Raw genomic sequence first — 12,723 nt, forward strand, 5'->3', positions numbered from 1 at the left:
CTGACAGTGTCAAACACTGCAAACTACTATTCAAATGCCAAGCGTCACCTCTTCCCCTAGCATGAAGCGTGTTGCCATGAATGGACATTATAGCCATCTCTCCTCTGTTCACACTGGAAGTGCCTCATTAAGCTTTAATAGGAAGCAATGCCTTGCCAGATTCCCAGTTGACATTACAAAGAGTGGAGGGGAATCCCAAACCCACTTCCCTCTGGCTACTACTTTCACCTCCTGTGGGAGAGGCAGGAAATGGTGGCTTCTCAGGTGGTCTCAACTTTGCTACATTTTGTAGGCATCAGAGTACAAAATGTACACATACCCTGGCCTATTGAATAGAAAGTGGGTGAGGGACAGCCTGTTCCGTTAAGGTACTACTGAACATTGATTAGGGAATGCTTTTGAATTGACTGGAAAGTCCATCTAGGCATCTCCCCAGTTTTAAAAGGCCTCCACTCGCTACCAACTCATTTGTGGATACGAGTACTGGTTTTCCTTCCCGTATAAATTTGTCTACCAGTTAAGATCTTCATCAGAACCCTACTTTGTGTATTTACAATTCTAGAATCTGGCATCAGAGAGACTTTCTCAGTGGTAGCACCCAGGCTCTGAAAATCCCTTCTCACAGAAGTTCATCCAACCCTTAGTTTTCCAGAGTCTTCTTTCTTTTTGAAAGTTGTCATTCTTTTTATTTCATTGCTGTTTTTAGAAGACTTGCTTTTGGTTTCTGCACTGGTTATTTTAGGATCACTTCTCAATCTGAGTTACAATTTTTATTAGTACTTAAACAGCTTTACGTCATAAAGGACACAAAGAAAAATAACAAAAAATAACCCTGGTGGAAGGAGGGGGAGGGATGGCATGCAAGGGAGGGGAAGGGAGGGGGCCCGGCATCTGGACATGGCCCACCCACCCTAGCGGAGGGAGGGGAAGGGAAGAGAGGGGTGGCATGCAAGGGAGGGAGTGAGGGAGGGATGGCATGCAAGGGAGGGGAGGGGGCCGGCATCTGGACATGGCCCACCCACCCTAGCAGAGGGAGGGGAAGGGAAGGGAGGGGTGGCATGCAAGGGAGGGGAGGGAGGGAGGGATGGCATGCAAGGGAGGGAAGGGGAGGGGGTCCGGCATCTGGACATGGCCCACCCACCCTAGCGGAGGGAGGGGAAGGGAAGGGAGGGGTGGCATGCAAGGGAGGGAAGGGGAGGGGAGGGGAGATAAAGTACATTTTCTATAAGGGTTCCTAGTTCCAACAGCTGAGACCAAAACATTGAAAGTATTGTCAAAGGCTTTCACAGCCAGATTCAGCTGGTTGTTGTGGGTTTTCCGGGCTGTGTGGCCGTGGTCTGGTAGAATTTGTTCGTAACATTTCGCCTGCATCTGTGGCTGGCATCTTCAGAGGTGTATCACAGAGAGAAGTCTGTTACACACTGTGTCTAGTGATTATTGAATGTTTAGTGGGGTACATATTGTCCATGTCCCAGGGTAGGGAACCAATCAGTAAGTGTTTTGGGTGGAACTTGCTTGGCTATCAATACTTAAAAACACCAGAATCAAAGGCCAAGGACATGCTAAATTCATGGACAATGGACTCCACCCAGACACAGGACTTGCATTCATCAATACTGCTGCTGCTGCAGGGAATTCAAATGTGACTACAAATGTAAATGGACTGATAACCCCACCTGCAATTCAATCACACCTTTGCATAGCAAGTTCCACCCAAACACTTACTGATTGGTTCCCCACCCTGGGAATTGGTTTCTCTCCATGGACGTATCTACAAGTTGTTTTATAAAAATAAAAAATTAAAACCTACCTCCTAAATAATGAAATTAATATGTCTGGGAAGGATTAGACCCATACATATTTTTAAAGGGATAACATTCAAACTTTGCTTGTAGGAGCCCTTCATACTTTCATTTGTCTAAAGTACCAATGGTACACTATAAAACATGACACTTTATTTTTTCTGATAGAAGAGCTAAAATTTCAAAACTAAATATATTTTTATTTTCTCACTTATAAAATCAACTTCCTGTTGACCTTCAAAAAATAATTGCCTTCTTTGGATATATACTTCAGCTATGTCAAACTTGGGTGGAAAAGTTCTATTATTAGCATGTAGAAATGTAGAAAGTTGCTTACCTTGCTTAGTTTAGAGACAGAACTAAATGTTTTGCTCTTTTCCCACCTGACATTGCTGAATAAAAACCATGCACACTTTTGTTAAGTGCTCTAGGAAAGTCAGGTTCTTTTCTTTTTTTAAGGGAGGGGGGGCAGTTGTAAACAACTGACAAATGAATTAGAACCTGACCTCCTTTGAATGAAGAAGAAATTCCCCACTTCACTGTAGGCAAAGATTATGGTGCCCAACATGGTGGCCATGGGTGCCGTGGCTCCTGCTGAAATCTTCCCTGAGGCCTACCAAGTATTTTTTGTAGGTGGGCAGGACCGAGTGAAGCTTTTGCCCAGCACAGATTGGCCACTGGAGATTAGATTGGTTATGTAGACTTTTAAAAACATTGGTATGGCAGCAGTTGCTACCACTATATACCGTGTGACTGAAAGTAAGCAATGGCCGCCGATTTGTGGTTGGCTACAGGTCCTGAAGTAGCCATTTGGGGGCTGTGCCCACCACATTGCATTCAAATTCTAAAAGGGCGAATTCCCACTGCCTCCTTAGCACGGTTTCGGGCCACTTACTAACACGGTTTCATCGACGTCCTCCCCATGACTTCTGTGGCAGCAACCGTTTCTGACGCTCGTTCGCCCTGTTAATCCACATTCTGGCAGAACCTGGATGCAAGTGGTTTGGGCCCCGGTATTACAGTTAACGGCTGTTCCGAGGGGAGGAACAAGGTTTGGAACCTCGAGTCGCTTCCCGCTGGTGACGTTGCATTTTCGCGCAGCCAATCAGTGCTCCCGGCGCTGTTGCTGTGCATGCGCATCGTTTGGTCAGTTGCCTTGGCTGCGGGCTTCTGCGGGGCTTTCAAAGGCGCCTCGCTCCCCAGCAATGGGTAAAAATGGGTAGTGTTTCTGAAGTGGCTAACAGGTCCTGCCCAACTGAATACCGACCAATCAGATTAGGGCAATGAAGCGCGATCACATGGCTGTGGGGATTGCAACGATGCCTGCACCCGGGAGTGTCTGCTGTGTGCTCACTGTGGTGGGGAGGGAGAAACTGCGATGAGGAGGACACGGATTCACAAGGAACAGGTTTGGATCCGCTTGCAATTTTCAAGTGGGAATTCGCCCAAAGAGACCTCAGTCTCAAAAAAGATTGCATAGATGATGTGAAGTTAGGGATAGAGAGAGAAAATTATATCTACATGGTACACCACTGTATATTTCAAAGTAGCGCAATCACTAATTGGTCATGGTCTTCCAAAGGAGAAAAACCCCATCCATTTAAGACAGAGATACAAAGTAATTGGAATCGGTTTTCAGAAATTGTATAACGTTTCAGGCATGGGGTTTGGTGATCGAACAAGTACATTTTGTGGCACTCCATACTATCTTGCTCCAGAAGTGTTGACTGAAACATCTTATACCAGAGCTGTGGACTGGTGGAGTTTTGGTGTTTTCATCCATGAAATGCTCATTGGTGAGGTAAGTGTAATAAAATAGACAAATACAAATACACACCTTTATTAGGCATTACACAGTTTAGGTTATAAAATAAACGTCTGTACAATAACTCTAAATGTAATAAAACGTTTAAAATATATTCTTTTTTATAACTAGCTCACCCAGGGACTTTGGTGATGGGTAGGAAACAAGTCTACAGATTTTTAAAAATGTCTTTAAAAAAAAAAGGAGCACCTGCTTGCTTCAAGGCACGTTGGCAAAACTGATAAACAACTTCCCCACTAAAACGTAACCCCAGGGAGATTTTCAACGTATGCTCGTCTAATTTTGAGGGCACAAAACATAAACTTTACTGTAGACACCATCATTACTAGCCAAGATAACAGATGAAACTCATGTGAGCAGCAAGGAAACCTGGTCAATAAAAACAGTATATATTTAACTCTTACAAATGAACAGAAATAACAGATAAATACAATATGAGATAAAATTTCAATTACAGCTCTACCACAAGGACAGTGGACAGTGATGGCGAACCTTTTCGAGACCAAGTGCCCAAATTGCAACCCAAAACCCACTTATTTATCACAAAGTGACAACAAGGCAATTTAACCTGAATACTGAACTTTTAGTTTAGAAAAAATGGTTGGCTCCGAGGCATGCGTTACTCCGAGGCATGCGTAAGCTTGGTGGTAGTCAGTAGTTGAAGCAACAGTGCAACTCTTCCCACGGGTGAATCACGGCCCTAGGAGGGTATGCTCAGAAGCAAGTCCAATTGCCAGCAACCGAGCTTACTCCCATGTAAAGGATCCCGCTTTAGTTCTTCGCATGAAAATCAGTGGGGTTTAACAGCGCTTAACAGGGTTACCTACACTGCTTCCCCAAAACTAGGTCTTAGGTTTAATGCTAATAATCGAGCCCAGCGGCCCAGGCCAGCCTAGATGTGTGTGTGGGGGGGACTCTGTTTGTGCGTGCCCACAGAGAGGGCTCTGAGTGCCACCTCTGGCACCTGTGCCATAGGTTCGCCATCACTGCTCTAGGAAGTCTTAAGAATTCTTAGTCTAATGAAAGTGAGGAAAAGAACTTGCATGGTTGGAAGAGGCAAACCCCTGCTTATTTACAATATGGATTCTCTCCAGAATGTCATAATAAGGGAACGGATCTTCTGCTCTGCAACATTGCCTCTGGTTTTCACTGCACTCCCCTCCCCCCAACAGAGCTGTATGTGTTGTGGGATTTGAAGTAGGAGGATGGAATATATTAAAACAAACCTCCCTCCTTTGCAGGCAGAAGTTTGCTTCAGTTTAATTCTGTGGTTGTTCAGATTTGAGTGATTCTTTTACTAAAATAGAATAATTAAAATCAGTTTCCTGTAACTTTATATTTGTGAATTATCCCCCACCCCCCAGCCTCCTTTTACTGGAGATACCGAAGAGGAGGTTCATGAAAATATTGTAAACTATAAAGTAATATATCCTCAGTTCCTGTCTACAGAAGCTATCTCCATAATGAAAGGGGTAAGACCATTCTAATATGCATACATGTATATTGTATTGTGCCTAATATATGTCTGATTCAAATTCATTTAATGCTAAGCATCAAGTAAAGATACATTTTCCTTTAGCGTTAGCTAACCATTTAGAAAGGTATACATTTATAAGCTAACACCTAATACAGATATATGGGAAAACAGTTTAAAAATGTTTTATAGAACGTACATAACACCCGTAAAATTGACAAAAATGCAAAAGGGGTATTTACCGTTATGCTGGAAGTGCAAAACTGAGATTGGAACCTTTTTTCATGTGTGGTGGTCTTGTAAGGAGGTACAGAAGTACTGGGTAAAGGTGCATAATTGCATCGAAAAAATTCTAAAAATTCAATTTAAGAAGACATCTTTAACTTACCTATTAGACCCTGAACTAGAGGAAACACAAAAACTGAAAGAACATAAACAGGTGTTCACATACATGACTGTAGCAGCTCGTCTTACTTTGGCAAAACACTGGAAAACGGATTATATACCAACGTTAGAAGAATGGGAAGATAAAATGTCATATTATGCAACGATGGACAGGCTATCAAACCAATTAAAGAATAAAGACTCTGAAGAATACGTCAAAAAATGGACATTCTGGTTTAGATATCTGTCAGAGAAACATAACCAAACAATTAAACCGATAGAATACTAACTTCAAAACATGGAATTATTAACTGATTAATCTTAAACTGATAGAATAACACAAATATACTATTATAAACGAACTAATAAAACTTTCATACAATATAAACACATGAAACTGAAATACTAACAAACTCTTCTCTCTTTTTACAGATGTGAAGCAACAGATATTTCAGAACAAGAATAGAATGTCTGAAATAAATAAATGAATAACTGGTTTTAAACTTTGATAATTAGTAATAATATAGTAGATTAGAATTAAAAATGTTTTAAATACAATTATGAGTAGTTTGGGAGCTTATACTTTTAATTTTATACGGGAATGCTGTCGGGGAGGCCTGGAGAGGGGTTAACTACAGAGCGTAATTAGAAGCAGGGGAGGGGAATATTAGTACACTCTGTAGCAAGACAAGTTTTTAACCTGGTTAGTAGCTACATAAGAATCTCCACCCTATTGTATTAGTGGGGAAGATATGCAATAATGACTTGTTTAACTGTACATTTTTTTTCTTTCTTAAAAAATTCTTATTATTAACACTAATGTGGTAACGTTGTGAAATAACAGCATGTAACAGTAAAGGCCTCTGTGTCTTTCTTTCTTTTTCTTTATTGTATAATTCCCTTATTGAAGAAAAGGAGAACTTATGGACAGCTTCTGATTATGTAACACTATTTGTACTTTTCTTTTTGTTAATTTACCATTATGCATTTTAATTTTTGAAAACCAATAAATAAATTAAAAAAAAAGAAAGGTAATATACTCCTCAATAGCTGACTAAATTTTCAAAATGTTAATTAAGTAGTATAAAGAAAGAATATTTTTACTTCCTTTATTGACAAAAGTTTTAACAATCTAGTCACTATCCAATTAAAAGCCATCACATGGCCAGCTAAATATATAATGGCCCATTATGCCTAGAACGCTTACCTCGAGGCTCTTCAGGGTGCAGTTGGCTTGCAGTGGGGGTCTCCTTGTATTTTTCTGTTTACAAGCAAAGAGGCACTCTCCTAGCCCTCCACTTTTTCAACAGAGAATACTTCAGCCCTGGTTCTCTTAACTGTGTCTACCAAGTGAGTCTTAAAGGCACAGATCTCAAAGGCTGTTATTCTTAAAAGAGAGGCTCTTCAAGGTGCAGTTGGCTCGCAGTGGGGGTCTCCTTGTATTTTTCTGTTTACAAGCAAAGAGGCACTCCCTGGCCCTACACTTTTTTTACAGAGAACTCTTTAGACCTGGTTCTCTTAACTGTGTCCACCAAGTGAGTCTTAAAGGCACAGATCTCAAAGGCTTCTATTCTTAACTATATCTGGTAGTAATCTCCCTGCTCTGGTGGTGAAGCAAATTATAAGTCATGCTAAAAGTGGTCTCACTTGCTGCAGAAAGAATGGAAAGTGAAAGCAGGGCTTCAGGAAACAGGTCCATTCAAGAAATCTTGCTGCAATGGACATTAACCCCCATTGCACACCAAATACTCTGTGCATAATTGGCCAGTGTATCTCCTGTGTTCTCAGTATCTTTAGAATTCAACTGTAGGATTTTAACTTTTAATTGTTGCTGTGAACTGTGTTAAAATTTTGTTCATGGAAGTCTTCAGAGATTTAATTCTCAAGTATACCAACTCCAAATTCTTGATACTGTTTTTAGCTTCTGAGGAGAAACCCAGATCTACGTCTTGGTGCTGGTGAGGAAGATGCTGAAGATGTCAAAAAGCATCACTTTTTCCGGGTGAGTGACAGCTAGAAAATTTGTGAAATCCAGGAGCAGTCAGAAGTGAGGAAACTTAACGAGTGCTCTGTGTTTAGTTGATAGAATGGAATGACTTGCCCAGAAAGTGAAGCCTCCCTTTGTGCCAGAAATGAAGGGAAGAGAAGATGTCAGCAATTTTGATGATGAATTTACCTCAGAAGCACCAATTCTCACTCCACCCTGGGCTAGCTAAATGAATCATGGTCATTTGGTACATAATGGCCCATTATGCCTAGAACACTTACCTTGAGGCTCCTCAGGGCACACTTGGCTTGCAGTGGGGCCTCCTTGTGTTTTCCTGTTTACAAGCAAAGCGGCACTCTCCTGGGCCTGCACTTTTTTCTATAGAGAACTCTTCAGGCCTGGTTCTCTTAACTGTGTCCACCAAGTGAGTCTTAAAGGCACAGATCTCAAAAAGGCTGCTATTCTTAACTACACACGGTAGTTAAAATTGCTGGCTTAGCCTTTAACCTTCATATTTATCCATATTACCGTTCCAAAAATATTCCCCACCCCAAATGAATGAGCAAAGCAATTCCCTGGACCACACGCTGCCAAAGAAGTGGACATTGTAAACCCTCGAAGAGCCAATATTCTCTTTTCCCCGCCCCACTTCCTCCTCCTGCTGCTGCTCTGCTGCCAGGAGGACAAAGAAGCTTGTTATTTTCTATCAGTCTGTTGACATGCAAAGGCAGAGGTTGGTGTGTTTTGGTTAAGCATGTGTAAGTGAACTTTTCTTCAACTTGAAAGAATTGGCAAGCTAGAAAATTTGTGTAATCCAGGAGCAGTCAGAAGTGGGGAAACTTAACTAGTGCTCTGTTTTCAGTTGATAGATTGGAATGCCTTGCTTGCCAGGAAAGTGACGCCTCCTTTTGTACCAGTCATAAAGGGAAGAGAAGATGTCAGCAATTTTGATGTGGAATTTACCTCAGAAACACCTATTCTCACTCCACCCCTGAAGCCACGGATACTTTCAGAAGAAGAGCAGGAAATGTTCAGAGACTTTGACTACATTGCTGATTGGTGTTAATTTCTTTTTTAAAAAATATGTTATTGAAGTTTCAAAGATGTACATAAAAGATATCAAATATATGTATATAAGAAGCAAATTATATATTTCCCACCAGTTGATGATAGGTCATATAGCATAAGTCATAAACATCGATCCCACCCACATTTTATAATTTATATCATTTACCAACCTTTACTATATACCCCTCCCCACTAAAATATTTAGGAATTATTATGTTGCTATAGGTTTAAAACAAGATCCATTGACTTAAACAGAAAGTAATAACAAATCTCCTTTCTCCTCCTTCCTTACTTCCTGCACTATCCCACCACCCTCCCTAGACTTCCCCTACAGAGTTCCATAATTTTAAATTATCTTCTAATAATCTAATCTCCTCACCTAAAATAATATCAATGTAAAATGTCAAGAATCTAAACCTATTTGTTGTTAGTCAATAAACTTTCTTTGTTTCTTTCTCATGGGTGTAAGTTTAATATCTGAAAAAAAGACATTAGTCAAGATAAGTAAAAGAACAGTTAACTATATATTATTTGCTATATAAAATTAAATGTTAACTTGGAAAAATGTATTTTACTATTATCATCTATAATAAAGATAGTTAGTTCAATTAATAGTTAGTTCAATTTACTATTATCATCTATAATAAAGATAGTTAGTTCAATTTGTTTCTTTCTCATGGGTGTAAGTTTCATATCTGAAAAAAAGACATTAGTCAAGATAAGTAAAAGAACAGTTAACTATATATTATTTGCTATATAAAATTAAATGTTAACTTGGAAAAATGTATTTTACTATTATCATCTATAATAAAGATAGTTAGTTCAATTAATATTCTTCTGGCTTAGTTATTATTTCATTTAATTTAGATATATATTGAAACCATGGTTGCCATTTTGTTACATAATTTTCCGGTGTCGACCTCTTCAATTTATTTATTTATTTATATATTGGATTTTAAACCGCCCACCCCCAAAGGGCTCTGGGCGGTGTAAAGAAGACCAAAACAATATTACATACAGTAGGCCATTATATTACACACCATAAAATACATTAGGTAAATTAAAACAATTTACAAACTTCTTAAAACATAGCAGCATCAGACAACATTACAAAAGTTCATTATAAAAGTGTGGCGCCCGATCCTAAGGCCCGGCGGGGCAGCAGTGCAATTTAGAAGTTATATTGGGCATGCCAAGTGTGGAACAGCACGCAACACAGGGGCATCCTGGAGGGGGAATCCGCAGCCAGCCTCACCAAAAGCCCGGTGGAACAAAACCGTTTTACAGGCCCTGCGGAATTCACCAAGGTCCCGCAGGGTCCGCACATCTGATGGAAGGGTGTTTCACCAGGCAGGGGCCAGTGCTGTAAATGCCCTGGCCCGGGTAGAGCCCAGCCGCATCATGGAGGGGCCAGGGACCACCAGTAAATTGGCCTCAGCTGATCGGAGAGGCCTACCTGGGACATATGGGGTGAGACGGTCGCGAAGATATGAGGGCCCCAAGCCGTGAAGAGCCTTAAAGGTTAACACCAACACATTGAAAGTGATCCGGAATTCCACTGGAAACCAGTGTAGGCTTGATGTGCTTGTCTGTCCATGTTAGCATAGAATGTAACTTTCATTTCCCACTCTTCCAAAGTTGGTACCTTTTCCGTCTTCCAGTGTCTTGCTAACATTCTTGCTGCCGTAGTCATATATGATAGTAAATAAGAATGTTTTTCCATTTTCTGTGAATCTTCTAATATAGGATCCAATAGGTAAGTCAAGGCTGTCTTTTTGATCTGTGTTTTTAAAACTTTTTCTATGAATCATAGTCCAATATATTCTTACCTTTCCACAGGCCACCACATATGTGCATGTAGGAGTTGCATGGCAGCCTCGAGCACTACCAGTTGGGGCATTGCCTGTAGGAAAGGAGGTTATTTCCTAGACTGAAAACACCTGAGGGTGATTAATGGCAATGGCTGGTATAATGCGCACTGATAGGCACAGGGCAAGGCCCTGTCCACAGAGCAAAAGCTCTGACCGGTTACAAAAATAACCATCCAAAAGCTTCTTCAGTGTTCAGAGATTTATTGTTTTCATTCAATTCCACACAGAAGAGGGAACTCTCCTCTGTTAGCAACAGGGAGGAGGTTCAAGGGGCTGTTGCTTGCCTAACATAATTTATACCCTCTTACAAACATCCCTCCTTGTCTTCTGACCATTGGTTTGAGTCAAGTAGACGTACAGACCTGGTCATCTTATCCCACCTTTTACCACACCTTGCCCACCCCATTTTTAGTGAAACTTAAGTCAAAAACACCCTACATAAAAGGTTTCTATAACAACTACTGGGTTCTATAACACCTTTTATCTGTATTTGTGTGCTTCTGCTAATTCCTTATCTCTTTTGTGGGGCCCTACTAAATTCCTATGTGTTTACTACACTTTCAAAAGTTTCAGTACCAGGCTACTCCCTCAGTTTCGTTTCTTCCAACGAAAGTAAGTTTTTGAAGTGCTTGGTGCCCTGTGAATTACACTCATATAACTTACATGATTAAATACAATGGCTTAAAACATTATAAGCTTAGCATATTCATATCAGCACCAGATGTGGGCTAGGAAGGTCAGATAAGTCAGGAGGACATCAAGGCTTGGGATCTTTTTCTAAAATACACTCAGAGGTTTGGCTTCTTAGAACTATTATCCAGTCTTTCTTGATAACCCGAAAAGACTTCCTTTGGTTCCTGAATAAAAAGGCTTTTGGACTTTCTCATGGGGCCAAAATTTTCCTCTTTGCAACCTCTGAGGGTGTTGTTGCTGTGGGTAGTGCCCCAGTCTTCTCCAGGGACTTGCGGCGTCAGTGATGATCAAACCAGAAGTCTCGGTGTTAATTTCTTAGACACTGTGAAATCCTACCTGACTGGCTCATGAGAATGACAACCCTCACCCTCAAGAAGAATACCAGCCTTTGGATTGGTCTTTGTGCTGCCTGTAACTTCTGATTTTAAGTCACAGTAAAGGTATTTTAAAGTACTGTTTTTAATACGCCAGAGGAATGGTCTCTTGTATATCCTTTTTAAGAAAAGAAATCTTGAGCACTGGAAAGCAGTTCTGTGCAGCTTTTTAAATTGTATTGTCGGGTACGGGGTTCGTGTCCCACTGTCATGTGAGCACGCTGTCAAGGGTTGTAAATCAGCGGGGTCTACAGCGGAGTAGAGCAGTCAGCAACCAGAAACAAGACACAGGAATGCATCAGCTTCGTTTCTAAGAAGGGCTTTATTCCACTTGTATAAATCACAGTTCCAACTGACAAAGTGCTTCGCAGTAACAGGTGTCCCTAGGCACACTTTACAACTCACACTTTGTTTCTCTATATACATATATGCAACCAATGGCTATGAAGCCCCTTATCAGTGTAACTCATGGGAATGGCAACTCTGTCCATTGCAGCAGGTTGCATCATCTTCCTGCCAGCTGTCAGAGGTTCCATCATCTTCCTGTTAACTGTCAGATAGAGTTTGCTGAGAGGCGTGATGACCGCATGGTGACTTGCCCGCCTGTTGCGAAGGTTGCAGTTGTCACACTTTGTCTAGATAGGCTTTTAGACAGTGCTGGGGTGGAGTCATCAGTTGTGGTCCACATTGGCACCAACGACATTGGGAAATGTAGCCAGGAGGTTCTGGAGGCTAAATTTAGGCTGCTAGGTAACAGGTTGAAGTCCAGGACCCCCAAGGTGGCATTCTCAGAAATGCTACCTGTTCCACGCGCAGGGCGAGCTAGGCAAGCGGAGATACAGGGTCTCAATGCGTGGATGAGAAGGTGGTGTAAGTCCGAGGGTTTTAGATTTGTTAGGAACTCAGGAACCTTTTGGGACAAGGCAGGCCTGTATAAAAGGGACGAACTTCACCTTAACCAAAAAGGAACCAGGCTGCTGGCGCTCAACATTAAAAAGGTGGCAGAACAGCTTTTAAACTGATCCCCGGGGGGAAAGCTGACAGAAGCTGAGGTGACGTCGGTTTGGAATACAGTATCTATAGGGATGCAGACAGAGAGAAGGTTTTTCTAAATCAACCACATACAAGCATGGAACATAACAACGTGCATGTGATAAGTGATAGTGTCTACAAAGGGCTAGAGGGCAAAGCACATAAATCCCAGGTTAGGGACAGAGACAGGTGTCTCTATGCTAATAGTAGAAG

General features: G+C 41.2%; 1 protein-coding gene across 1 annotated transcript in view; it reads left to right on the plus strand.

Moving 5' to 3' along the window:
* Positions 1-8,538, plus strand: part of LOC125436955 (serine/threonine-protein kinase N2-like) — an 80,173-nt gene extending 71,635 nt beyond the window's left edge. Inside the window, 4 exon segments of the mRNA XM_048504338.1 lie at positions 3,461-3,603; positions 4,992-5,099; positions 7,407-7,487; positions 8,335-8,538. Of these exon segments, the coding sequence (XP_048360295.1) occupies positions 3,461-3,603; positions 4,992-5,099; positions 7,407-7,487; positions 8,335-8,538 (536 nt within the window).
* Positions 8,539-12,723: the final 4,185 nt, after the last annotated feature.

Source organism: Sphaerodactylus townsendi, linkage group LG07 (assembly GCF_021028975.2).
Source record: "Sphaerodactylus townsendi isolate TG3544 linkage group LG07, MPM_Stown_v2.3, whole genome shotgun sequence".
Taxonomy (NCBI): domain Eukaryota; kingdom Metazoa; phylum Chordata; class Lepidosauria; order Squamata; family Sphaerodactylidae; genus Sphaerodactylus; species Sphaerodactylus townsendi.